This window comes from Gallus gallus, chromosome 2 (genome assembly GCF_016699485.2).
Source record: "Gallus gallus isolate bGalGal1 chromosome 2, bGalGal1.mat.broiler.GRCg7b, whole genome shotgun sequence".
NCBI classification, from domain to species: Eukaryota; Metazoa; Chordata; class Aves; order Galliformes; family Phasianidae; genus Gallus; species Gallus gallus.
The window spans coordinates 117,495,704-117,522,415 of NC_052533.1; the positions used below are offsets into that span (position 1 = coordinate 117,495,704).

Here is a 26,712-nt window from a genome sequence, read left to right on the forward strand (position 1 = left end):
ATATGTTCTAACGAATGTAAATGTGCCTCACATATCTGCTAATCACCACTGTGACACAGAGGTGCTAGCTGTCAGAAGTGGAGGTTAAGGCTTGTCATGTTCCCTCCCTGCAATGTAATACAAGCTGCCTTGCTGGGAGGTGGATTAGTCTTGAAGACTTCCGTTATTGCTAAGTCAAAGTGTAGAGCTCCATGAGTCGTCATTCTCTTTAGCACATCTATTAAGTTAAGTATCTGGGATGGTCATCTTTGCAAACAGGGAATTACTGCTGGTATATGAGCTTATTGTCATAGCTTGTCATCATCTGTACAGAGGTCAGAACTGTCTACGTATAAAAGGGTGCGAGACTGATTTGCTTAGATGATTTCTAAATAAATATTGAAATGAGACAAAACCTGGAGAATACAAGCTGTGATGGCAAATTTTTCACAATTACATGTAGAAGCTATAATGGGAAATGTGTTGCTCTTCAGCTCAGAAAACTGAGGGGGAATTCAGAGTTTGGTGTGCTTTCTTCTTTGTGAGGACGGTGTACCCAATTCCCTGAAGCACTTTGGAAATCCCTATCTCTTCTGTTCATGGTCTTTAATGCCAGGTTCATATGTGGATTTTAAACAATTTTTAATAAGGTCTTTCTTGCATGTGGACTAACAGGGGATTTGAGCACACTGCTGAGCATGTGCTACCCAGGCTGCTTAAATGAGGCAAGACACTATTAAATCCTGACACTATCAAGCAACACGTTGAATTTTCTTTAGTGGTCTTGAATCTCTGCGATTACATCTTTAACACATCAATAACTTAGCCTCTGGTTAGCAAGGATTGCTGAAGCATGACTAATCAGCAGATGAAAGTGTCTTTGTGGGGATTAGCTTTAATGAAAAGAAAAGGGATAGTTATTTTGGTAGTTTGAAATCTTCCATAAATCAAAGCGAATACTGACAAAGCAGGTTCATATGCTAAGAATGAAGCTATTGTGGATAAAATTAAGGGAACAGCTACTTTTATATAAATCTCAGACTAGGACAGCATTTGTAAGAGAGTTCATGGGAACAAGATCATTTAACTTCTTCAGGTGTAAATAAGTGATATTTAGCTAATGTTACAGCATCTCTAAAGAAAAACAGATGGATGAGCGTCCTTGTTAGGGAGTTTCTTTTTTTGCTTTTCATTTTCTTTTCTTGTTTTGCATGCAAAGAATACCCAGCTAGTTTGTCTTGGCCACTTTGTTCTGCGCAGGGACAAACAGCCAGCATATAACTTGTTTTTTACCACTGCCAGAGAGAAGGTCATGACCAGAGAAACTTAAGTCTGGATCGCTGATAGTAGCTGTTTCTGGCTGCTGTAAATTAGAAAGTTTCTTGGTCTTCTATAATGTGGTTTAGAGGAGCTCACAGGGGCCAGAGGACAGCGGCAAACAGAAAGAAATGCAAACTCTACACCTTCTGGGGGGTATTCACGCTCAGCTCCTGAACTTTAGACCTCCTATATACTCCTGTGTGGTTAATGCGATGTATAAATAATCACCCCTTGAGCTCCTCTGGGCAGTGACTCAGAGCACCCATGCTGAAAGCTTAGCCCTCTCTGCTGACTGTATGGGAGGCCTGAAGTTAGATTGTACACATCAATGCACCTAACAGCCACCTTCCCTTTACGTTCCGCATTTGGTTTGTGCTATAGCTTCATGATGGCTCTATCATAACTTTTAAATTTAAACCTTGTAGATGTGAGAATGGACTCCAAACTCAGGTTTATAATATTGGGGTGGGTTTCTGCCTCTGGTTTAACTGAACATCTTCTCAGGCAACGTGAGGCAAATGGAAAAGCCACTCAGATCCAGGCTTCCTTATTTTCAACTACATTTTCCTCAGGTACTGCTGTCATACGTTCATTTTGAAAACCCCATTTAAATGTTTGATCTGCGTGTTGCAGGAGCCACTGCTGAATGGTTGATTGGAAATCACAAATGCTTGCTCACCACTCTGAAGATATGTGGCATTAAAAGTAAGGCTGTATATACAAATACTGGTTTATTGTGGAGCTCAGCTACTGTATTGGAGGTCTTTTCACACGCTGTAAGTTTTCAGGTGTGGGTGTTTGTCTTTCTTATCTGCTTTCGCTTTCCTGTGCTCTCACAGAACAAAGGGGACACCTCAGTAAGTGACAGAGCTCTACAGAAGAATTTGTGAATTAGGATCTTACTCTTAGGCCATAAGTCTTTTATAATGCAGAGTTCTCACTTTTTAAAGACTATTTCCACATAACTAAGGCTAATGATTAAATACTCAATAAGGATCTCTTTCGCCTTCAGTTTTTCCTTCTTCCTACGTAAATATGCTTTCTATTCAATGTCAGTGTGCACGTGTCTGTGTCTGTGTTTTAAAACCATAATTTCATTATTACAAGTTTTCTAGGGAAACTGAAGCAAATGCTTGTGCAGTTACATTATTCCGTTGTGACAAGAATAGGATTAAAAAGTCATTATTGGGGAAGAATTTATCATACAGCCTGGCATAATTACTCTTCCATTACATAGTTTTGAGGTTCATTATGAAAAAATAAAAACCTCAAACCAACAAAAATCTGTAATTCGTGATGTTTACACAATTCATAATTTACAATGTGAAGGGAAAGGAACGTTATGTGAAAAAATGCTGTGCACATTTTTGTGCAGCATTCTACTGATACATGAATCACGCTTGTCTTTGGTTAACTCAAGGGAAATAATCCCAGTAATGTATGTAAGGCAGTCATGCCCACATGTCTGATGTTTTTTATATCCAGATTTCAGTGGAAAGAGAGATACTTTTTAAACAGATGGCAAACAAGCCCCATTCCCCCCAACTACTTATAAAATTTAATAACACAGCTAATTATAGGACTGTATATGTTAATCCATTCATATGCTTGCTCCATATATTAATGTCACCAGTCGAAGAGATATATGGAATTGCTGGGCAATGTCAGTTTAATTACATCCAGACAATATTCCCTGTATATTCAGTAGCATGCTTTTGAGACCAAATCTTTTAGGATTTCTGTTGGCAATTCAGTACAAAACTAACATTAAATTCTGTAGCTGCAGACTGGCAGAGATGTTACAGAAAGCTGAAACACATCTAGAGGCCACGTCTGCATGGTCTAAGGTGATGCCCCATGTCACAGTTATTCCCAAGACTCGGCAAGTGAGTGAGGATGATCATTCTCTGAATTTTCCTCTTGGCCTGGTTATGTGAATGGGCCATGATTCTTTACGTTCTTCACTCCGATCTACTGTACCTCTTTTAGTCCTTCTGTACTCACCAATCTACTACAGAGGATCAAGTCACAACTGCTGAAAACACTAGACTGGATCTGCATTGATTCACACATGTCCCTACATGCTACTGAGAGCTGCTGGTTGATGTCATCGAGGACAAGAAGATGACACATGGACATGTGAAGCATCAGCTCTACCTTTGGCTGTAAGCAAGAGAAAGCATGAGTGTTTCTTGGTCACATGTCTGGTGTTATTTGGCATGCATTACCACTAAAGTATGTGTGACGCCACTGACGCGGGAGGTCATAAGCAACTTTGAAAATGTGCCTGTACAAGGGGAGAGGCACACTAATTATCTGTGAGGACAGTGGCTTACCTCGCTGTGAATGACACTCGAGCGTACCTTGTGCCAATAAAAACTTCACCTCAAGTGTCAGATGCACTGGGTAAATACACACAGGGTTCTCACATCAAAAGCTCTCTGTATGGTAAGGAAAATGAGATCAGAACCACACCACCTCTTGGTTAGTTTTGTGTTTGTCATACATAAAAGATTTGTCAGACAGGAAGGTCTGGCTGTTTACATCCCCAGTTATTTTTATGTCGAATTCAAAGCATATTACTAATAAAGTATAAAAATTCAGGTTAAAAAGTGTCAAATGTGTAAGAGAAAGCAGGAATACTGTCTGAAACATGTTAAACACCAAAAAGGGAAGAGAAAATTTAGAGTATCCAAGTCCCATAATCTGTGGATCTGCCTTCATGTATCTGTTTGCTTTAAGTGCTCTTTGTGAGCATTTCAGAATTATTTAAAAACTTTAAAAAATGTATGGAAACAAATTTAGTCACGTATCATGGACTATTTCAGGAGAAAGAGAAGTCCCACAGATCACAGAGGGATTAAGTTGTGGGGATTCAGAAAAGTGAGGGCTGGGGAAGTCTGTTTCCATGCAAGTGCCATCCTCACCCTCCAAGTGTAGATGTCTCGGCTCATTTAACCATTTTGGCACCTGTTCACTTTCCATAAAATGCTGAAAACTTAAAGTGTTTTTGCTGTAGAATGTGGATGGAAGCTCATCTTCCTGTTTGAATTTCCCTCCTAATTTCTATCATTTTGATATTTTCATCATTGCAATTATTTTCTCACAGACTTTAACTCTTGAAGCTATGAGAAAAAGCAAAACTGCAGTGAGATTATGTGCTCCCACACTACCCCAAAAGATAGAACTTTTCTCCAGCCACTTCATCCATTCCTACAGCCCTTGGCAGGGTGGAGGTTCTCCCACTCAACCAGGAGTGAAAAGATGCTGGAGTCTGCTGCACACGCCACTTCTACTGCTGCCTTGTTACTGCAAAGCCACACTTCTGTGCAGAAGTCTTCATGTGACAAACCTCCCAGGACACTTTTCCATTGACACCAGGCCAGTGACTCGAGCCTCTCTGTTACCTCTGGCTTCCTGTGGGGCCCCGTCCCAATCCCATAGCTAGTCTGTGCCTTTACACCGAAGGCAGCTTCCCTCTCCTCTGGTTGCATTCCATGGAATCACAGAATGGTTTGGTTTGGAAGGGACCTTAAAGATCACCTCATTCCAATGCCCCTTCCATTAGCAGGGACACCACCCACCAGACCAGGCTGCCCAAAGCCTCATCCAACCTCGCCTTGAACATTTGTGAGGACAGAGTGTTTCTCCGAAGGATGGAGTATCTCTGAAGTTTGAAATCCTGGAACAATTTTCTTCCTGCCACATACAAATCCTATATTCTTGATAAAGTCTGTAGGCTGCTTTTAAAAATATAGTATGCCCTAGCTGCGTGTCTCACTGGGCAGAGGGCCTACTGTCTGTCATCCTTGATGTCTCTCTTATTACTTGTTTCAGCTGGTTGTTTTCTCAGCATTTATAAGCTCTGCCGTGTTCCACACTTTCAGTTAAAGAGGAAAAATGCTCTCTATGTTGTAAGAGTGAAACTGGCAATTGTATGCTTCGGTTTGTAGCATAAACAGTTGCACAAGGATTCATTGGCAACCTTCCCTTCAGTAAGGAGGCTATCAGCTAAATGTCACAGATGTGTCTGGGTCTTGCCAAGAGCTGGAAGTGTACTGGGAATCTTCAGAAAATGCCCTCAATTAAAAAAAAAAAAAAAAAAAGAAAAGAAAAAGAAAAAGCTCTCAAGGATCTAGTGGACACGTGCTTGCTGCAGCAGAGGATGGAGACTCTCAGAGCATATGGTCAGCATCTCTCTTGCGCATTCCTCCTTACCTCTGGAGTCCACTTCCTCACGCAACAAGCTGTGCCTCTCCCCACATTTGAAGCAAGTCTTCCTGCTTGAAAAATCACTTCTTCCGTGTGGCCTATAAAGCTGAGCTTTTCCTTCTTGGTAACAGGATCACAAATAACATAAAACATTAAAAATGCCCTAACCCCTTGACACCTTCACATAACCAAAGCAACAGCATGATCTTATTGCTGGAACACTTGCCTTCCCTGCCCCTCGTCACCAATGATCACGTCATGTTTTAACTATAGTCTAATCCTGCAAACACTTCCTACCCAGCAGAGCACTTACCAGCCTGTAAGCGGTCCACTGACATCAGTGGATTATTCCAGGTAGTAAGTCCTAGGAAAGCTAAAGAAGTGTTAGCACCACTGAGCCATTTGGTTTGCAAGCTCTTGGGGGATATTATCTATTGTCTATAAAGAATCATGCACACGCATAGTGCCGTATAAATAATTAATACTAACAGAACTCACATCAAACAAGCCCGTATGGGAATTTATACCACTGCCTTTCCTGGCCACTAGAAGAAATAATACAGAATTATGGAGCTTGGAGTTCGCCTTGCTTTGGGAAAGCATTTTCTTTTCCTCTGCACCAGAGGAAATATTGAAGAAACAGGGAAGAAATGCACAGGAAACATATTTTAAATTAATCCAAAATCTGACCAATATCTCCCAAAGGTAAATTAAAGCTCTTATCACCCTGTCTAACCTTTAATTGCATAACACAGGAGGACTGGGTTTTATCAAACTATTGACTGCTTTTGTGTTAAGATTCCTTTGACTTCAGGCAATGTTGCAGAAATTGTTCCTTGGTGAAGGTCTTAAGCAATAAAATAAAATTGCTAATTTTATTTCCAAACAATGTTCACTTTTTGCTCTGAAATTTGTTCTACCCTTTTCTTTCTGAAATATTGACAGCGTGAATCTGAATGAATCCAAGCTGACAAACAAAAGCAAAATATTTAAACAGAGAAAGGAAAAATGCAAGCAAGAGCAGAGCTGAGAGGACATGGAATCTTGAAGGAATTTACGATGTTTTAATACAATTTCTCAATCAAAGAGAAAAGCAACTAAGAAGGAAAAAAAGCTAAGGTATATTTTAGTACATAATGCCCTTTTGACTTCGGATGTTATAGGTGATTTGAGTCCAAAAATCCTTGAGACCGAGCCTGTTCTCTGAAGATGTTGATTATGTCATGGTCATGCGATGCTCAGACTTACATCACCTGTTGCAGAGAGGGAAGTTCATCAGTTGAGTGGAGTAGGCATGAAGAAAGGTAATTTCCCTCTCAGCAACAGGGCTTATGCTTCCTTATGGGGAGGGTGGCAAACGTACTTCATGTTCCATTGCTTTACTTTCAAAGTACTTCTACAGAACAGACAAGGTTGTAAGAATGCACAAAGTGAGATTACTGTGAATTTTTGTCACAGTCATAGTGTAGTAGTAGTAGTGTCATTGATTAGCAGGCAAAATACACATTTCCACCTTCAAAGAATACTTTAAACAACAACATAGGGAAGTCATCGGGCAACTTCACATCTCTGTGAAAACTATTTCACTCGAACAAAATAATTTAATATTCAGTGGTTGACAGTCAAGGAACTGAACATGAAAAGCTGTCTCATGATTAGCTTATACTGATATTTCACTAATCCACAGAAGAAGTTTGGAACACCAACCTCTTCAGCATCCCACTCTGTACCCTAGGTAATACAGTACTTCCCTCACTGCCTTAGTGAATGCTAAATAGGTCTAACCAGATTGAAGAGGACCAGCTGGAGGGATGGATGACACCCAGCTTCAGTGGAAACTACAAAGAAAGGTGCAGAGGAAGAAGATAAACTCCAGCCTTAGTTACTGATTGGAAAAAAAAAAAAAAAAAAAATATATATATATATATATTTAACCAGGAGTTCCTCTTTCAGCAGGATTTTGTATGCTGCCCAAACTGGTAAGAGACCCTGAGTATGTACCTGGTTAGGCTCCAAATGTTTCTGAACACGTGCAGAAGTGAAAACTGTTGTGGGTGAGCTTCTGCCTCCAAGCAGTGACTGCTGGTGGACTTCAAGATCTTTTGTGTTAGATCCGGGGTACACGGAGACTTTTCCACATCTGGTATGCCCTCATGTAAGACAACTACATGTTTATTTATCTAGATTGTAGGTGAAGCACAGGTACGAATATAAATACATCGAGATATATATTGATATATAGATAAGTAGATATATAGTATAGAAAATATATTTCACATATACATTAAGTTTAAACCCATTCAAAAGAGTCCAGTACTGTCCTCTTTTCCACAGTGGTTACTTTATGTTTATTCTTTAACTGAAATAGAATGTGAGGGACTTACTTCTGTTTGTAGAAGAAAAAGCAAACCACGATTTTTTGGGAAGGGTTTGTTGGGGATTTTTTGGTAAGTCAAAATTTAATAGAAAATAGAAAAAAAAAAAAATCATGGAAAATACCAAGTCCCCGATTACTCACAAGTTTTGCTTCATGAAAATGTTTGCACAATCTTTTTCAGATCTGTGTAGACATCTTCACACTCCAGATGCCTGCAAAATCTGCAGTGAAATTTTGTACATAATGGTGTCAAGGCCTTGCAAGCATCCTACCTCCTCTACAAGATGGTGTCCTCTAGAACAGGCTGGTAGATCTGCCGGTATTTCCAAAGCAGTTTCAAAATGACTCCAAAGGTGATACTGAAGACAACTGCGTCCAGCTGGGATCAGATTTTCAGAAGATGTCTGAAAAGATGTCTGAAAATCTTGTCTTTTCTGGTTTAACTAGGTCAGTGCTATTAACCCTGGCCCTTGGGTTATTGTGTCTATGAGTTAGAAGAAACACTGAAATAGTAGCAACATCTTTCTCTGTGCTTTGTTGATCACATGCAACAAATATTTCACAATAATAAGAGCATCTCTGCAGTGAGCTGCATAAATCAGCTGCACAGCCTTAGGCCTGGTGACTTTTCTTCTGTACGGAACTGCTTATTTTCTGTGCTCATGTAATTGTTTACTTCTACCATATAATGTATGCGGAAAATGTAGTCTCTGCTTACCAGATACCTACCTGCAGTATTTCTAATGCATCTGCAAGCAATTCCCAACTTTATGAGTCATCACTGGGGCTGAACTTGCAATCGATAGCTCTAGTGATACAACAGTTGAGAACTTAGTAAAGCCATGGGTAATACCTGGTCTGAGGACAGTTACTGCACTGCACTCTGGCTTGGTACATCTTCCTTGACAATGAAAATATCTTGCATCTCTTTTACATAATACTTTGTTTCAGCATAGAGGAAAGTCAAGTTTGGTTTGCAATAAATTTTCATTTTATGATAATACAAGGCAAGACAGCTCAGTGTAAGTTCTTTTTGTCTTATCGCTATTATATTTGATCTAGCTACATGGCCTACAGGGACAATATTTGATTACATTTTTGCTTTGCTGAAGCCGATGGGCAAACTTCAGCTGATCCTGGAGCTGTCTTTCACTTTCAAAAAAATTAGGTATATCTGAGGCATAAGTAATACAATTTTTTGCACCACATATATTTTCATTTCATTTTTGCCAACCATACCAAAATATGTGTGCTCTTCACTTAGAACCACATGGGAAGATCTATTCTCTTTAAGTCTAAATAACTGCAATAATAACAAATCTGTCTCGGGTCCAGATCAACGACAGCGTACTGGGGGGACAGGGTATGGGTGGACAAGCAGAAAGGGACCATTTTAAAGCAGAGAATCGCACTATATTGACTTCATTTTGATTGCCCTTGAATGTTTTTAACAAGTAATGGTGGCTTATAAAAAGAAGTTATGCCACACATTTAATCACAAGTGAAAGTAAATAAGTAGACTTACGTGATCTGTTTTAATGTACAAAGAAATCTTAATATATTATAGGGAGAGGCATAAGCTGCCTTTTGTGGGTGAATTTTGCCTTCATTTATTGAGTGCTGTCAAATAAATCTTCGCTGGCATTCAGGCTTCCATAAATGCTGGTCATTGTAGGTAGAAGGAAACTTTGGCCCTTAAGTAAGTTATATTTTCAGATTAGCTACCACTCTGTTTTGTTTCCCTTCTTCTCATAAATCAATTATCGAGGGCTATTTAATTAAGAACAGATTAGAAACATTGTCATTGTTGTTCTTAAAATTTCCTTTGTACTGAAGTACTACAGAGTTAAAACACCAAGTACAAAAGTGCACAGCCAACCATGACTAACAGCATACAGCAAATAACAAGCTGTATGATCAGAAATGAAAGCCAGTGCCGTTCATGTGGAATAATAGAAATCATACCACCATGACACTTCATACACATCTGAACTACCAATGGGCATGCACTTGCTCAGCCCGTAAAACACCTCAGGAATGCAGCTGCACACAGACAGAAACCTGCACGAGAGGTAAATACCCAGAGGGAGGCTGCTTCCCATATCTCACACAGACTGTTCATTGGCTGTGGAAAGGGAAGGCATGAGCTACTCAGGACATCCTTCTTGCAGCTCTGTGGAGGTATCCTTGGGGTGCTACAGCAAACATCAGTGCTGGTCGCTGCTGCTCTAGGTGTGTAACTCAGTGCTGATAACTTCCTATGTTTCAGCGAGGAAGCTGACAAAGGACAGTCACTGGCCTTTCCCATCTGTCGCAGAACAACGTCTTCTCAAAGAGTACAGAATTACGCAACGTGGTACTCAGGGCTCTCTCATGTCCCTGTCTTCACTGTCATTAAAAATAACCTTCCACCCTCTGCTGATTTTTCTCGGGGGTTGCAAAGGCCATTCTTAATTGAGCAAAGAAAGAAAATCTTATCTGCTTACAAATGAGAATGGAGAAACCCTGTGTGTTTCAGGGAGAGGACAGTTTCTACAAAGTGTATTCTTTTACACTGTGTTTTGAAACAAACAAGAAAAACCACCAATCCTCTGCCCATTAGCTGGAAAACAAATTCGGCTTAACATTTTTGCTCAGCTTTCACTGCAGGAAGTGGGAAACTTTCTGCTGTTTCAGGGGGAATTGGAGCAAGCCAAAGAGAACAAGCCTCCAGCCAATAAAATGCATGTAGTAAAGGACTGTCAGGGAGATCAAGGGCCTTGCATACTCTTTAGGAAGGATTTGATTTCATTGTCATTTCAGGCCACAGAGAAGGGGATTCCATGTTCCTGCAGTCACCCGTCCCAACTACTCCCATTCTGACGTTCAAAACCAGCTGTGTCTCAGCCCCATCCTCATGTGTGAAAGCAGAGAGATGGAGAGGGAACAAGAACTCATTATGCAAAGACCCTCTAAAAAGGCCAACTGTGAGCACCAAATCTCTTAAATCCTGTAACTTTGGCTTCAGTCAGGTGAAGTGCCACACCAGGTACCTAGTGATAGGACTAGAGGGAATAGAAAAGCTGCGCCAGAGAAGATTCAGGCTGGACGTTAGGAAATACTACTTCTCTGAAAGGGTGGTCAGGCACTGGAATGGGCTGCCCAGAGAGGTGGTGGAGTCACCGAGCCTGGTGGTGTTCAAAGAGCATTTGGATGTTGTGTTGAGGGACATGGTTTAGTGAGAACCATTGGTGAAGGGCGAATGGTTGGACTGGATGATCCTGTGGGTCTTTTCCAACCTTAGCGATTCTATGATTCTATGATAAATTATACACTGGTAGAATTTTCTGCCGAATTTCGTGGGGACTACAGCTGTGGGAGAACTTCATCCCCACCTGTGAATGGCAGGTGAATGCTGGGGTGCCTGCGGAAGGGCCACAGAGATCGGCATCCCCTTCTCCAACTCTGCGCCCTGCTGCTCGCTGTGTTTACTGGAAGCAGCACATCTGTCCTTTTGGAAGTCGGTTCCTCATGTGTCAAAGTGAGAACAGAAACTTCCAGAGCGTGTTGATTTGTTGACAGGCCAGTGTGCAACTGGAGATGATAACTCAGATATAAAATCAGCCATATGAATTCTTGTCCTTCGAGCCCTATCAGATACCCCCAGGCTTTTCCTGTGCAAGCTCTTAATTCACTGATCTCCAGAAGGTGTTGAAAAGATTTTCTGAGAGGGTACCTGAGGGTCCTATTTTCTCTCAGGCATTATTCCTCTCAATTAATGATGGTTGTAGGTCTAGAACTAATGATAATTTGTGCCCTGAGTCCTTAAAAAAGGGTTGAACAAAGCGTTCATCACAGCTCCCACTGTTTTCTGCTGGATAGGCACTGTTTCCAGCCTTATTCCTAAGCATCAGCATGCACCTCCACAGATCCACATCAGTATGGCATTTGCTCATCTATAAAGTGTGCTGGGATGAAGTATATGATATGTGGGATAAACAGGGAAATAAACTACTCTCGGTGCTTTGCAAACAGAAGGTTGGCCAAATCTCTACCTCAAAGACAATATAATCTAAAAATAATAACTAGGAATGACTAATTGCTGTCAGAAAAAGAAAAAAAAAAAAAAAACCAAGAACTCAGCCATTTTAGACCAAATAAGAGCTTTCTAAACATATTGATCCTTTTCCAGTGTTCACCTCTGGCTAATTATTAAACGAAGTAAATGTAGACATCACTTTGTTTCACATGCCCCTATTTACCCACCCTTATCTGAATTTGGGAAGCAAAATCAGAAAACAAAAGAGGCTGCTGGAGGAAAAACAAGCTAGTTTTCAAATCACTGGATTTAAGTTCTTCCCAGCAGCTTTGAGATGCTGCCAGCTCAGACACAAAGAGGAACAGCTGTGAACCAACAAGACTGAGGATCAGAGATGAGTCTACTGGCTGCTGCAACATCTCTGGTACAAGAATTTTCCTCAGGCTCTTGGGAAGCTTCTAGGGATAATGCCAAACTACATTTAAAGTGCATTTCAATACATGTGTGTGTTTATACTGCAGGGTTTTCATTGAGAAACTTCTCGTGTGTGAGACACAGGTAGACAAATGGAAGTCTCTGCGTTGGGACGGGAGCCTCAGAGTGCATTAGTAGCACTGAACTGACATAATGGAGTTCAGGTGCAGCATCTTGATGAGCTCCGCGCAACGGTCTCGGTGCTCCCATCTGTATCGGCAGGGAGCAGGAACTCTTTCTTCAGATTTATGTCAGGAAAAGCTCTGTCTTAGCCTTCACTGGAGCCTCTTTGGAGAGGCTTTTAACCCGTGGCTTGGGAGGTGCTTTAAAACTGCCATCTGTGTGTGCTTTACCTCAGGCTGCACAAAACCTTCTGACTTGTGATCACGACAATTATTAGCCAGTCCTGCATTTAGAAAACAGTTGGAAGTCCTGCTACTATATGACCTCCCCAAAAATTTACTCAATGTTTCCATAGCTTTGAGAAAAATAAGAAACCCCACCACTTCCCTCCCTACCTAGATGGAGTGAGAATCAAGCATGACTCTCACCAGCTATGAGATGGTGAACATTTTACAGAGATGACCTTGCTTTACTGTTGTTTTGAACGGAGGGAGTCGGATGAGCCGCCTTGAGCTCAGGCAGGATGGCATGCATTTGGCTGCCATTTGCCCATTCAGAGTGTGGTGAGCTCTCCTGCATGCACGGGTGCAAGCTACCATCAGTGCAATCAGGCAGTAATTGGAGAATTACTGGACATATTTTTGTGGTTGTGACTCGGGAATGGCATCATGTTGGCAGCGTTAGAGGTACCTGAGCGCTATGCACTATTGCTGACACCAGTGCTTGAATAAAAAGGTTTGCCATTCCCACCGCTGAGCATGGGAAGCTTTCTTCCTGCTGTGGGTGAGAAAGTATCAAGCTGTACCTTCATCTTCTGAGCAAACCAGTACAAAGCAAAGGGTTTCTCTGTAGTCACTGGACTGGGAACACACTGCTAGTGCCAAAGAGACCATACTGCCAGTCTCCATGTCACATACTCCCAGCAAGCTCAGCCTCCTGCCCTGAGGACCGACTCATCAAGGAACCTGTTTGTCCTTTCTTTTGCTCTTGTTCCCCATGGGAGGTGATGGTAATGCCATTTGTATTCTGCATACTGGAAGGTACTGCCACAGAACAGACGGAGCCTGTTTCTGAGCTTTTCTAGCTGCTAAGATGAAGGAGGAACAGAACTTCTGCTCTTTCAGGCAGGTAAGCTATCACTGAGAAATATAGTGTGCAAGAGCTAAGTATTATATTCTGCTACCTCACTAACTTGAGTCTGCCAGGTGCCAAACACCCCTGGAAACCTCCCAGTTCTGTGGAAACTGACGAAGTCTGCTTGCTTCTGACTCTATTGCACATCACAGAATCAGAACCTTGAGAAATTGCAGACTCTTAGCACAGAGGCTCCTTGGGAGTGTGAAACACACCCCTGAGAAATATGAAAAAAGAAAGAAGGACTCCTCAGTGCTACTAGAGACTGCTGATTCTGTAAGAGCACACATTACCCCACAAGCCCATCCTAGAGCTGAATCAATGCCGCTGTACCTTGCACCACTTCCTTACAGTGCTGCTTTCCTGAGTGAGTCACCAGGGTTGTGATCCCTGGTTTACATGCTTCTGAAATCTTGTGCAATGTTGTCAGGACTGTTATGCAGTTGGCAGTTGCTTTATGTGTTTATTGCAAGAGGTTTATAAAAATAAATTAGTTGTTTTGAACAAATAAATGACATACATGCCAGGTTCACTGCTGTAACACAGTAGGTTTGTAGAAGGCGGTGGCATGGGGAAGATTGAACCCAGGCATTGGCATGGTGGCCAGTCCTTCATTTGTTTATAATTGCTTTTTGTGCTGCTATTTCAGCCCATTCTTTTAGCTGTCTACCTGCGAATGGTAAAGAAAGAGACGACACTGTCATTGTGCACATGAACTGATGTGGTTTTACTGCATTTGGCCACACACTGAAATGGAATATGCTGGTACAGAGCGCAGCCACAGGTCTTTTCTCTGCTGCTGCTCCTTTCACGAAAGAATGATCTCCACATCAACGGTTTTCCTACCTTGGCTTGATAAGGTTGCAATCCTACCTTTTGCTGTTGGTCAGAATGCAGAGATTAAAAACACTCAGTTGATGCAAACGGTGGGCTGATACAACACACAGATGGGGTGTAGATGTGCTTCACACAACAGAGAGCAGAACCGAAGGGGAACATGTCGCCTGGAGGCAAGACGCCTCTTTAATTGATAATGGCAAGGAAAATCAAATACCATATTTGCTTTTTCCTGGAGTATATTGAGACTGACCATAACTAACATCTGTTCATGTTAAGCAAATACTTGTCATGATTTAAACTTCTGTTTGCATACAACTCTGAGTAGTGCATCTTAAAGTCATACATATTCATATAGAATGAAGAATGCATAATGTCTGCATAAAAAGATAAGCTGTATGACTATATATGAAGACAACAACTACAATTCTCACAGCACTGTCATTGGTTAATTTTAAAATATTCAAGCATTATTTAAAAAACAGTAAGCTGAACTTAAAACTACACTACGAAAAATTGTATAACTGAAACAATGCTGACTGGTTTTCCTCAGTATTAATCAATTTTAATGTTTACTTTTTTTTTCTTTTTTTTTTTTCTTTTTCTAACACTTCTGTTAATTAGTTGTTGTTTTAACCTCCAGTAACATGATCAGATTTCTTCTGCCTCTGGGCAATTGGGTTATGCTCTGATCTCGAGTTCTAAGGGAAATGTTCAATTTTGTTTTTTTCCACAGTTGAATAAACAGTACCATGTATACTATCTCTTGTGTTAGAATAGTGTTGTCTTCACATAAGACTCAAATAATGGTATTAGTCATTCATTTCCTTGTACACATACACCCTATTGCGTGTTGACAGGTTTATAAGGATGCAGTGGCAGCCGTGGGTGCTGGGAAGCTCCTAGACGACAGCCTTTGAATCCTTGCAGTCCTGAGCAATGGTGCCTGAGTTAGTCTGTTTATTGTCTGCTTTCTCTCCCAGATGCTTGACTTGTCTGAAAGATTAATACATCAACAAGAGTGGTAAGGTCCAGGGTTGCACATCTTTAAGACATGTTTATTAGCAGATGGCACATGAGATTCAAAGGTCACTGTGGAAGGTAACATTTTAAAGTGAAACAACAATATTTATGTTCAAATACTATGCTGATGAGATCATATGGAAAATTGTTTCTGATTAAATTAGTTTATAAATAGCCACAATATATCTGTTGAAGACTCCCAATGCCACTTACAGTCTTCTTTCTCTTATTCTATCATTCCCTAATTTATGTGGTAATACAAGACTTTATGTAAACATACCAACATCAGGAAAAAAAAAGATCCATACTGGATGGACAATCCAACTTTCCTAAGTATTTGAAAATCTAGTGTGAAACTTGCATCCATTGTCTGCTGCTTAAAGATAATATTCTCTATAAGAGTTTTTAAGACCTGACAGAATTTTTAACTTACTTTTAAATTCTCTAGGGTAAAATTCACCCTGCAGACATAGGGACTCACTGCAGATAACTACCCTATTTACAGGCACTATCACGTGCTACAATACACTGGAGAAAAATCATGTTATGCTACTTAAAGATAATCCATACAATAAATAGAAAATCCTCTTCTTTAGGGTTTCCATAGGAAGATTGACTGTCTCATAGTTCATTAGTAAATATTATCAGTAATACTAAACCTGAAATCCTGCTTATCCTCTCAAATTGTCAAAAACTGCGCAAATTCCAGTGGAAAGTTTTTGCACAGGTCTAAAAGGGCAACTAAGCTCTTAATTAATATTTCTTATCTACGGTGCCACACAGGCATTAAAATGCAAAGGATTTAAATGGTACTTACTTTTCAAGTGATCCATTTTCAACTTTCATAGCCCCTTCCACTGGATCCAGTCCTTGTTCTGAAAACTGTTTCAAGGCACTTAATGCTGCCTAAATAAAAAATGAATTGTTAAAAACCCACTGACACAACTGTGTTAATACCAAATGGAGGAGGATGTATATTTTGGTATTTTGAAACCATTTATACTGCAGAGCTTATAAAGAGGGTACAGAACAGCGCCTTGATCAACAACTGTGTTTGTGCACAGGTTTGAGGATACCTTCTTCTTCCCGGGTGTACAAATGATAATTGTATGTGTTAACAAAAGCTGCACTATCTACATCAATAACATGATATACTTTTAGGATTTTTGCCTCTCTGGCTAGAAAAGGCTCTCCACCTTCCCCCTGTGCTTTCTTAGCTTTCACGCTTCCTGGAACTTCCTATGGAGCTTGAAGACCTTGTCCTGCAGATGAATGCAGAAAGTGTGAGCAACAGGTAGATGGGCAGCAGGGCACTGCCAGCCCCCCGAAGCTGGAACCCGAACAACACAGCAGACTGATGTCTCTTACATTAGTGAACTGTGCTAAACAGGGTAAGCCAACGTGGGACAACTATGAAGCATCAGAATAATGATCAGTTTTTAGCTCACATTTTTCTGCATAATTGCATTTTTTTGTTGACAGAGTTCTCTCTCAGCTTCATGAGTCCTGCTTTAGTTCTGAGAAGCACATTGTTCTTCTTTCCCCTAGCTGCTTTGGCAACAGACAAATGATTTTTTGTAATTAATTTAGCAAAGGTTGATTATGAAACTCTCAGGCACCACGTGCCTCACTTAGAAAACACACCCAGAACAATAAAACAAATGAAGTCTCTCCTGTCTCAAAGGTGAAAGGCAAAGCAGAACTTTCTATTTAATCACTCCCACCTAAGATGCATTCATCACAGGGTGGAAAAAGAGGTGGCTTTCCACAGACACTGTCACCCAAGGTGACATTGCAAATACTGGAACTGACTGCAGGTTCTCTGGCACTGCTGCTCATGGTGAAGCCAGTAACTGCTGTTTAGAAAATTGGAAGTTAGTCTCTTTGTCATTGCTGGGATACAAAGAATCAATGTCTCCATCTTCATTTCCCGTTCCTTCTGGGCAGCACAGGCTCTGTCAGGAACAGGAGCTGCCATTGTAATGAAGTACTAGATTTGCTCTCAAGCTAATTCTTTGCCTGGATTCTCTCAACAGCTCCTTCCCTTGAAAGGTATGTTTATACAACTTAAATATTATCAGACAATGTGTATTTTGGCAAGATGAATAACAGTGCAAAAATTGCCAGGCTGCCCTAAACTAAAAGACCGTGTATCCCAGATTTGTCTATAGTAATGACTAGCTGCCAAAGCTTCACAAGGCTGTACACGGTACTCCCACCCATAACGCATGAAGAGGAATTTTTTTCGCTTGTGAGGTTTCATGGCTTTTGTGCTAGCATGCAAATAAAAAGCTAAACACTTCTTAAACATCAGATTATCACTGTTACTTTCTTGTCCACTCTTCTTTTGCCATGTGCGCTGTGCCCCCTGTATCTGACATCTGTCCTGCTCTCTACTAGTTCTTTCTTCCCATCCATTCATATAATGATTCCCATCATCTTAAATTATCTGCTGCCTACATCTCTTTATTACTTTTCCATACTATGGCTGAACCTCAGACCTTCACCTCAGACACAACTTCTCCCGTTAAAGAATCTAACAGTTTTATTATCCTTCAGTATCCTTCCTTTCCCCATTTATTCTAGTTTTCTTGACATTTGGTATATTTGCATTTTCTTATGAGGCATCTCTTTCTCTGCCACCTGACAGTGCCTGCCATTTCAGAAATGTATTCTCAGCTCCTATAGGTTCTGATCACCATCCATCTTTCCATTCTGGATCTTGATCACACAGCTAAATCACCAAGTTTGTTCCAGCCAAACCATTTTTTCCCAGTGGCAACAAGGTTTTTCTTCTCTCCTCTCAACTTCTCTGTTTCTTCCAGTAACCCAACACCTTTCTACATCCTAATTTCTTCCATCTACTCCTCTTTGTGGGATTATTTCCAACACAATGCAAACATTGCTCCACAAGTGAGGAAGAGGCTAGAACTGGGCTCCTGTGCTTCCTTATACAGGGCTGTTTCTGTATTGTATTTCAGTTGATCATGGGCTATCAACTACCAGCCACAAACAACTCAAGGGGTAGGGACTGGAATGCAAGAATCTCCTTTCTTTTCACATCCATTTCTTCCTGATTGACATCAACAAAGCAACCAGATCTCATTTGTTCTTATGTATGGTAGCCCAGAGTACTTTACTAGGTAGTACTGTGAGGAGAGAAGGAAGCTGAGACATCTGCTCCTCCTACTGCTTTATTGCTATCCCATCTGTTTTTTTGAATCTACCTTGTTTACTTTTTTAATATCCAATAATATTCTTAGCTTCCTGGTCTGACGTGTGAACTGTAAACTTGTTGTGAAAGGATGGTTTGTTCAGGTTATTTGTTTGTACAGTGACTTAGACTGAGAGGCCCTGATCATAGTAACAAGCAGTGCCAAGTAATGCTTCATTCAAAATTAGATCATAAGGTAATCACCTGATATGCAGGACAGATTGATCTTGATAAGTGGCCACTGAAACCCTCAAATCATCAAGAGATTAATTGGACCAACCCAATCTTCCTTTCTAGAATTGCTTTAAATAAGTACATTTGTTACTCACTACTGCTCTACTCACAGAACTGGTTATTGCAAGCAGACCATGTAAATTACAGAGCAGCCTTAATAGCTGCTTTCCAGAAAAAAAAACAAAAACAAAAACAAAAAAAAAAACCTCCTTTGGAATGCCCTGGAGGAATATGAGCCACTGTCTCAAAGGGAAAGTCTTTTCCTCTTCTATCAAGAAGGGAAGAAGTATTGCAATACACAATAATGAAATCCTTTGCCTGTAAGTATGGACCATTACTGTATGGGTGTCAATGATATAAATATAGAACAATTCAAAGAAACATACAAAATGAAAGTAAGATTTAAGATGAGTAAAGACAGACATTCTTAATAACAACACAACGTCCAAATCCTAATGCTTGTAATTTGATATGACCTCATTTCTCCATTTCGTCCTTCTTCAAACGATGCCCTTCCCAAATCAAAATGTGATATAAAAGGTGAGATCTCAGATATATCATATATATCAAATGAAATTTTAGAAGAGTCAAGCAGCAGGAAAGCAATCCTGTACTTCGTGTTCCTGACCTTCCAAGCAGAATTGTCAAGTGCTTGTGTGAACACAGCTAAAGAGCCAGCCCCTGCATCAGTCCTCATTGATGGGCTTCCCACCTTTGCTGTTCTGCAAGTTGATGATCTTTTCAAAATCTCAGGCTTCTCACTATTGAGTCCCTACTCCCCGCTTTCTGCCTCATTCCCTCGTCTTTCCCAAGTCAATCCAGTGCCCCTGGTCTTCCCTCATTAATACCTACTTCAGAGTTTGGACTTCTTTAACAGCAGAGGAAAACACCTCTACTTCTCTACAAATCTCCCCCTACCTAGGCCTCTTCTTTTTCCCACTTCTAAATGCTCCCCCATCCAGCATCTCCAGCTGCTCTCCTTCCCCAAGTCCTCCCAAACTCTTACAACTTACAGACCCTATTTATCTTCCAGTTTCCTAATGTATTCCAGGTTTACATGAAATTTGATTTCTTTAGCATGGAAAAATGTCTTTCTCCCTGTAGGTCACCTGTGGAGGAAGCCTAACTACATATATCCTGACTTCTGCAACAAGTTTTGTATTTTGGGAAAGTTCCTTTCGTTTAAAAATATCTACTAGTGGGAGGTGACTGAAGAGCAGTAGACGAAAGATAGAGTGAGATACACTTAATAGATATCCTTAATGCTTCTCCTTGCCCTGTAATACTCCTAGACAGGCATGAAGATGTTGGATTCAGGAAGGAAGCTGGTAGCTGAAGGCTGTGACCGGAATAATTAGCAATGACACAGAACCCAAGTAAACTCCTGTGAAGAAGCGCTATAAGCAGACACTAGGCTAATTTAATCTACGATTCAATTCTATTAGTCCCAACAGATTTACAAAGCTTGGCTTAAATTTAACTTGTGAATGGCAGATAACTTAGGTTAAATGAAAAGGAAAGAAAAGAATGGAACATTTGACAGTGAATCTGGTGAACAATTTCCTCTTTTCAAGGCTCAACACTTCCTTCCATTGATATTTTTCTTACAATAGAGCATCTGCACAGATACAGAGAATTTTTTCTCTCCCCCAGAAGATTTTACAACTGTTTTGTGAGTGAAGCCCCATAGGTTACAGAACAGATGTCCTTACACATTTCTTGTATCACTTGTTTTCTATGTAGCTACAACAGTGCCAAAAATACGATGCCAACAGGATGCACCGCACTGCTAGCTGTTTGTCTTGGCTGCCATTTCCATTATTACTGTGTGAGTGTATCAGGACAGGGATGGATGTTTCCAGTAATTTTTTAACTTTCCTCAAGTCAATTGGCAATTAGTAAATAGCATTCAAACTTGCAAATATTCTTCCTGTTTCTCACTCTGGGGATTAAGCATCTTGTAATGACAATCTAGTAACATTAGATCATACTTTTAGCAAGAAATGCAGACAGGCACTACGCTAGCCCATGTGCATTTAAGCCCACATCCTCATGATAACTTTTTCCCATTTGTTTTAGCATAGTATCTACTTTGTGCTTTCCCCCTTAAATCCTTATTGCATTTCAGATTAGTCCGTGAAACTGAAAATTTTCATTTTGTTGTTTTTCTGAATGAAGAAAGGGTCCACAGTAGGTAATAAAGGACAGAAGGGATAGAGGAGGTAGGAGGGGTGGAGGTGTTGTCCTCTACATCAAGGAAGGAATAGAGTGTGAGGAGCTGTCCCTGAAGAATGGCCATGAGCAAGTCGAAAACCTATGGGTGAGAGTTAGTGACAGAGGCAACATAGGGAGACTTGTGGTTGGGATCTATTACAGCCCACCTGATCAAGTGGAGCCTGTTGATGAAGTTTTATTCCTCCAGCTACAGAAAGCATCGTGTTCACAGGCTCCTGTCCTGCTGGGGGACTTCAACCACCCTGATATCTGCTGGAAAAGTAGTATGGTGAGTTGTAGATTATCCAGGAGGCTCCTGGAATACATTGAGGATAACCTCCTGAGACACGTAATAGACATCTCCACAAGGGGGGATGCAATGCTGGACCTGTTGCTCACCAACACAAGTGAAATGATTAGTGACACCAGGATTGGAGGCTGCCTGGACTGTAGCGACCATGCAGTGGTGGAGTTCACAATCTTGAGAGATGTTGAACAGGCAATGAGTAAAATCAGGAAGCTTAACTTTAGGAAAGTCAAATTCCAGCTCTTCAAGGAGTTAGTCAAGAAAATTGCCTGGGAATCTGTCCTCAGAGACAAAGGGGCAGAGCAGAACTGGTACATCTCTAAGGAAATTTCCCTGGGGCACAAAAGTTCTCCATCCCCAGGTGGAGGAAGTCAGGAAAGGAAGGTAGGAAACTGGCATGGCTGAACAGAGCCTGCTGGTCAAACTTGGAGAGTAAGAAGAAAATGCACAGGCAGTGGAAGCAGGGACAGGTAACCTGGGAGGAGTACAGAGATTCTGCTAGGCTAAGTAGGGTTAGGGTCAGGAAGGCCAAGGCCCAACTGGAACTGGACTTGGCAAGGGGTGCAAAGAAGGATAAGAAAGGCTTCTATGGGTACATCAATTGGAAAAGGAAAGTCCAGGAGGGCATATCGCCTCTAGTGAGCAATACAGACAGTCGAGTAACAACAGACTGAGGCTGAGGTACTCAACAACTTTTTGCCTCAGTCTTCACTAGTGACTATTCTACACACAGCCCTCAAGTGGATGGTTCAAAAGGAGGGAACTGGAGGAGCAATTAACCCTCCTGCTGTAAGTGAAGATGCATTTGCGACTACCTAAGGAACCTGAATGCCCATAAGTCTATAGGTCCTTATGAGATGCATCCCAGAGTCCTGAGGGAATTGGCTGATGTAGCCACCAAGCAACTCTTGATGATATCTGAAAAGTCATGGTGATAAGGTGAAGTCCCTGCTGTCCGGAAAAAAAGGTAATATAGCACTCATTTTTAAGAAGGGTAGAAAGAGCGACCCAGTGAACTAACGACCTGTCAGCCCCACTTCTTAGCTGGTGAAGATCACGGAGTAGATCCTCCTGGAAGCTATGCTAAGGCACATGGAAGAGAGAGAGGTGGTATGGGATAATCAGTATAGCTTCACCAAGGGCCGGTCCTGCCCGATCAATCCTTTTGCTTTTATGATGGTGTAACTGCGTCAGTGGACAGGGGAAAAGCCACTGATGTCATCTATCTGGACTTTAGTAAGTCCTTTGACATGGTCCCCCAAAACATCCTTCTCTCCAAATTGGAAAGATAGGAGTTTGATGGTTGGACTACTTGATGGATGAGGAACTGGTTACTAGATTATATCCAGAGAGTGGTGGTCAATGGCTCAGTGTTCAGATGGAAACTGGTGACAAGCAGTGTCCCTCAGGAGTCAGTACATGGACCAGTGCTCTTTAACATCTTCATCAATGACATGTACAGTACAACTGAGTACACCCTCAGCAAGTTTGTGGATGACACCAAGCTGTGTGATGCATTTGACATGTACAAGGGACAGGATGCTATCCAGAGAGATCTAGACAGTCTTGAGCAGTGGGCCCAGGTGAACCTCATAAGGCTCAACATATTCAAGTGCAAGGCCTTGCTTCTAGGTTGTGGCAACCCCTGTTATCAGTACAAGCTGGGGGATGTAAGAATAGCACATAGTTCTGACAAGAACTTGGGGGTACTTGTGTATGGCAAGATGGACCAGAAAAGTACCCTTGCAACCAAGAAAGCCAATTGCATCCTGGACTGCATCCAAAGAAGTGTGGTAAGTAGGGTGAGGGAGGTGACTCTGCCTTTCCACTCTGCACTGGTGAGACCTTACCTGGAGCACTGTGTTCTGATGCAGAGTCCTCAGTGCTGGAGAGATGTGGACTTGTTAAGAGTGCATCCAGAGGAGGGCCACAAAAATGATCCAAGGGATAGAACACTTGCCCTGTGAGAACAGGCTGAGAGAGATGGGGCTGTTCAGTCCGGAGAAGTGAAGGCTCTGGGGAGACCTGACAGTGGCCTTCTGACACCTAAAGAGGTGCTATAAGAAGGAAGGGGACAGACTCTTTAGCAGGGTCTGTTGTAACAGGACAAGGGGAAATAAATAGCTTCAAACTAAAGGAGGGGAGATTTAGATTGTATATATGGAAGAAGCTTTTTAAAATAAGGGTGGTGAGGCACTGGAACATGTTGCCCAGAGAGGTGGTGGATAACTGGAGACAGTCGAGGTCAGGGTGGACCAGGCTCTGAGCAACCTGGTTTAGCTGTCCCTGTTCATTGCAGGGGAGTTGGACTAGATGACCTTTAAGAGTCCCTTCAAACTCAAACGATTCCACGGTTCTATGATTCTGTGACAAGATTTTACCATCTTAATAGATGGGTCTGAGATCACGGTTGAGTCTGCAAATGACTTGTGATCATGGTGTCTGTAAACCACATGCCACATACATGAACAAGTATGAGTGTACGCTTGAGAAAATGCTTGTATGCCAGGTCAAAACAACACACACATCAAACTCTAGTCCTTGATTACCCTGGCAAGCCAAAAACCTAGAAAATAGCAGAGTTGATGCATGAATCAATCTGCTTGCAAGTATATTTACAAACACTCAGTGTTTGCTTTCTAAGCTAAAAGAAATGGTGCCCACCAAAGCAGGAAGGTTCTTCTCTGCTCTGTGACAGATGAGGCCTCAAAAGGCAATATCATTTGTGCAACAACACTGCAGAAATCCTGTGTGCATCAGTAATGACACAGCATTTCATGACTTTTTAATGTGTAGCTTTAAATTTCACATTTAAAAGCCATTGGAAAAAAAAAACCAACAAACCAACAACATCACAGCTGTTGAGCTGAGTTTGAGGACTTGGTATTCCAAAGTTAGGCAACTATTAAACTCTGTGTGTATTTAAAAATATTGTTCTTGGTGACTATTTTTGCTTTCTCTTGATGAAGATATTTCCAACCAAGCCTCCACCTTCAACTAGTCCACATCCAAAACTGCACACATAGGTGGATAAAGGGAAGATATACCTGTATGTGTAGACTTATATACATGTGCACGAGGTAGCCAAGATTTGACTTCTTAACATCTTCATTTAATCCCCCTGCATTCACCAAGTTGGCAACATATAAGCCAAAATGAAGCAAGGAGATGGTTATTGAAACAAATCCCTTTTCCCAACAGCTTCTGTTCTAAAAGATTTCACTGCACTGGAAGAGATAATTTCTGCTAGGAGTTCTCCCTGCTTTCCTCACAATGTGCTGTTCTTCCCAGTTGATTAGATTTCATGTGAACCAATGTTAACATCTGTTTAAAAATTGAATTTAGAAAGGCTTTTCACACTGCACATTGTAAACCTTAATTAAATGACTTTAAGCCCTTTCCTCGCACTATTTATGATATGCATGAAAAACGCAGAGTTATAATCTGATTAGCTCATGTAGTTTACATGGAAGCAGCATCCTCCAAACTGATTAATGTCTGCACAAACGAACAGCCACCTGATAAGCACTACAATTAAAGATACTGATTGCACCTGTCAAGAGAAGAAGGCTGGAGGATAGAAGGAATCCTGTATCTTTTAACTAAGAAGGAAGCTGCACAGACATAGCTTAGAACAAGTCCCATGCAGTAATTGATGCTGTCCCAAGGCAACTCATGCATTCAACACTTAAAATGACATACAATCAGTGTAAAGTCTGACCTTGCCAGCTTTCTGGGGGTAATCATAAAGCAAGGATTAACTGTTCTTGAACAAACTTTCCTACAGGTTACGCAGAGCTTCTATCAACAGCAATCATGTCACCTTCATCCACCTAGTTTTATTGGACACATATACTCACGGTTTGAAACCCTCCATGCCTCTCGATATTACAAGAAGTGGATGGAGTGAAAACCACTATTCAACATGACATTTTATTTCTGCAGATCTTCAACAACCTACTTAAGTAAAGGGACTAGCTGAGTTAACAGTCAAGAGTCAGTTAGGAACTGGTATATTCTAGCATGTGAGCTACCACACTAGAAAACCCATCACCATCCTTAGGACTATGAAATAATTTCGGAAGTAATGAAGGAAAAGCACTACCTAAAAACCTATGAAACAGCAGCATGATTATCTGAGGTGAGACAGTTCTATTGCTCTAATGGTGATTCAAGAGTTTCTGGCCACAAGGAGAGAAAACCACATGAAAAGCACTTAATTATTAAAATAATGAAAAGGTATGTTTTATTGTTTTTGTTTTTAATGAAGAGTACCTGATCAAACAATGTGGAATGAGAAAGTTAATATTAGCATAAGAGATTAATCTGGGGCAGAAATGCTGGCCTGTTTGCCAACTCTCAATTCATTTTTACTTCCAGGTGAGAGTAAGAGATGAAGGACAGCTGAAAGTTCTGTAACAGACTCATAGAGGAAGTGTTTTTAAATCTGCATCTTCTCAGACTTCTTTATTGTGAGGAACAATATTTTCAAGTGATACCAAAATGCTAACTTTGCATTACAATTGATGCTGAAAATCAGTAAATTAGTAATTCTTTCTGAACATCTCAGAAGAGCTTTCAGGTTCAGTGCTAGTATCTACTGAGGTGTGTCTACATCCTCTAATAGTGAAGAAGTGAGGTGTGAAAGTTTAGCCCAAGTATCAACAGTTAAATCCTAATCAAGCTCCTTTCATCAAGTTATTTCAGTGCCTTTTCAGTCTTTATCTTATTACTGTATTTATCTTTAAATTTCTTATTTTTCCTTCAATTGTTATAAAAGAAAGAATAAAGATGGAAAAAATAATGTATCATCACAACTTACTAATCAGTATAGTGAAAATGATTTAAAGTTCTATTTCCAAGCATTTACACTGTATGCAAGAGAATTTCGCCAGACAGCAATTAAAATTCAAATTAATCTTGCTTATAATTTAGTATCCCCACCCAGAAGCTACTTATGTACTAACTTTCAGAAAAAGGTAGACACCAAAGTAACAGAGGTTCTTTCAGTAATTACAAATGAGGGCATTTAGATGCTAGTGATTGGACGGACAGGTAGAGGTGTATCATACAATCTAGGCAACACTCAAAAATGGTTGAGAAGCTGCAGACAAAAATTGTAAGAGATTTTAAGAAGTATGACTTTAAACCTAAAACTGAAAACAGCAGAATGTATATCCTCAGGCAAAATGCTGCACCAGCAGGGAAGAAAGGCTATGAATCACTGTCTCTTTCACCACTGAAGG

The 26,712-nt window shown here is 40.9% G+C and overlaps 1 protein-coding gene across 13 annotated transcripts in view; it reads right to left on the reverse strand.

The window, feature by feature from the left end:
• Window positions 1-14,340: 14,340 nt before the first annotated feature.
• Window positions 14,341-26,712, reverse strand: part of STAU2 (staufen double-stranded RNA binding protein 2) — a 166,480-nt gene continuing 154,108 nt past the window's right edge. For 12 of the 13 annotated variants that reach the window (XM_040677711.1, XM_040677672.2, XM_046919733.1 and 9 more), the window contains 2 exons: window positions 16,315-16,403; window positions 14,341-15,470 (listed from right to left, as the gene is read on the reverse strand). In XM_040677711.1, the coding sequence (XP_040533645.1) occupies window positions 15,377-15,470; window positions 16,315-16,403 (183 nt within the window). In that variant the 3' untranslated portion in view covers window positions 14,341-15,376. Of the gene's footprint in view, window positions 15,471-16,314; window positions 16,404-26,712 lie in introns of those variants that run through there. The other variant, XM_040677690.2, reaches the window with a different exon arrangement.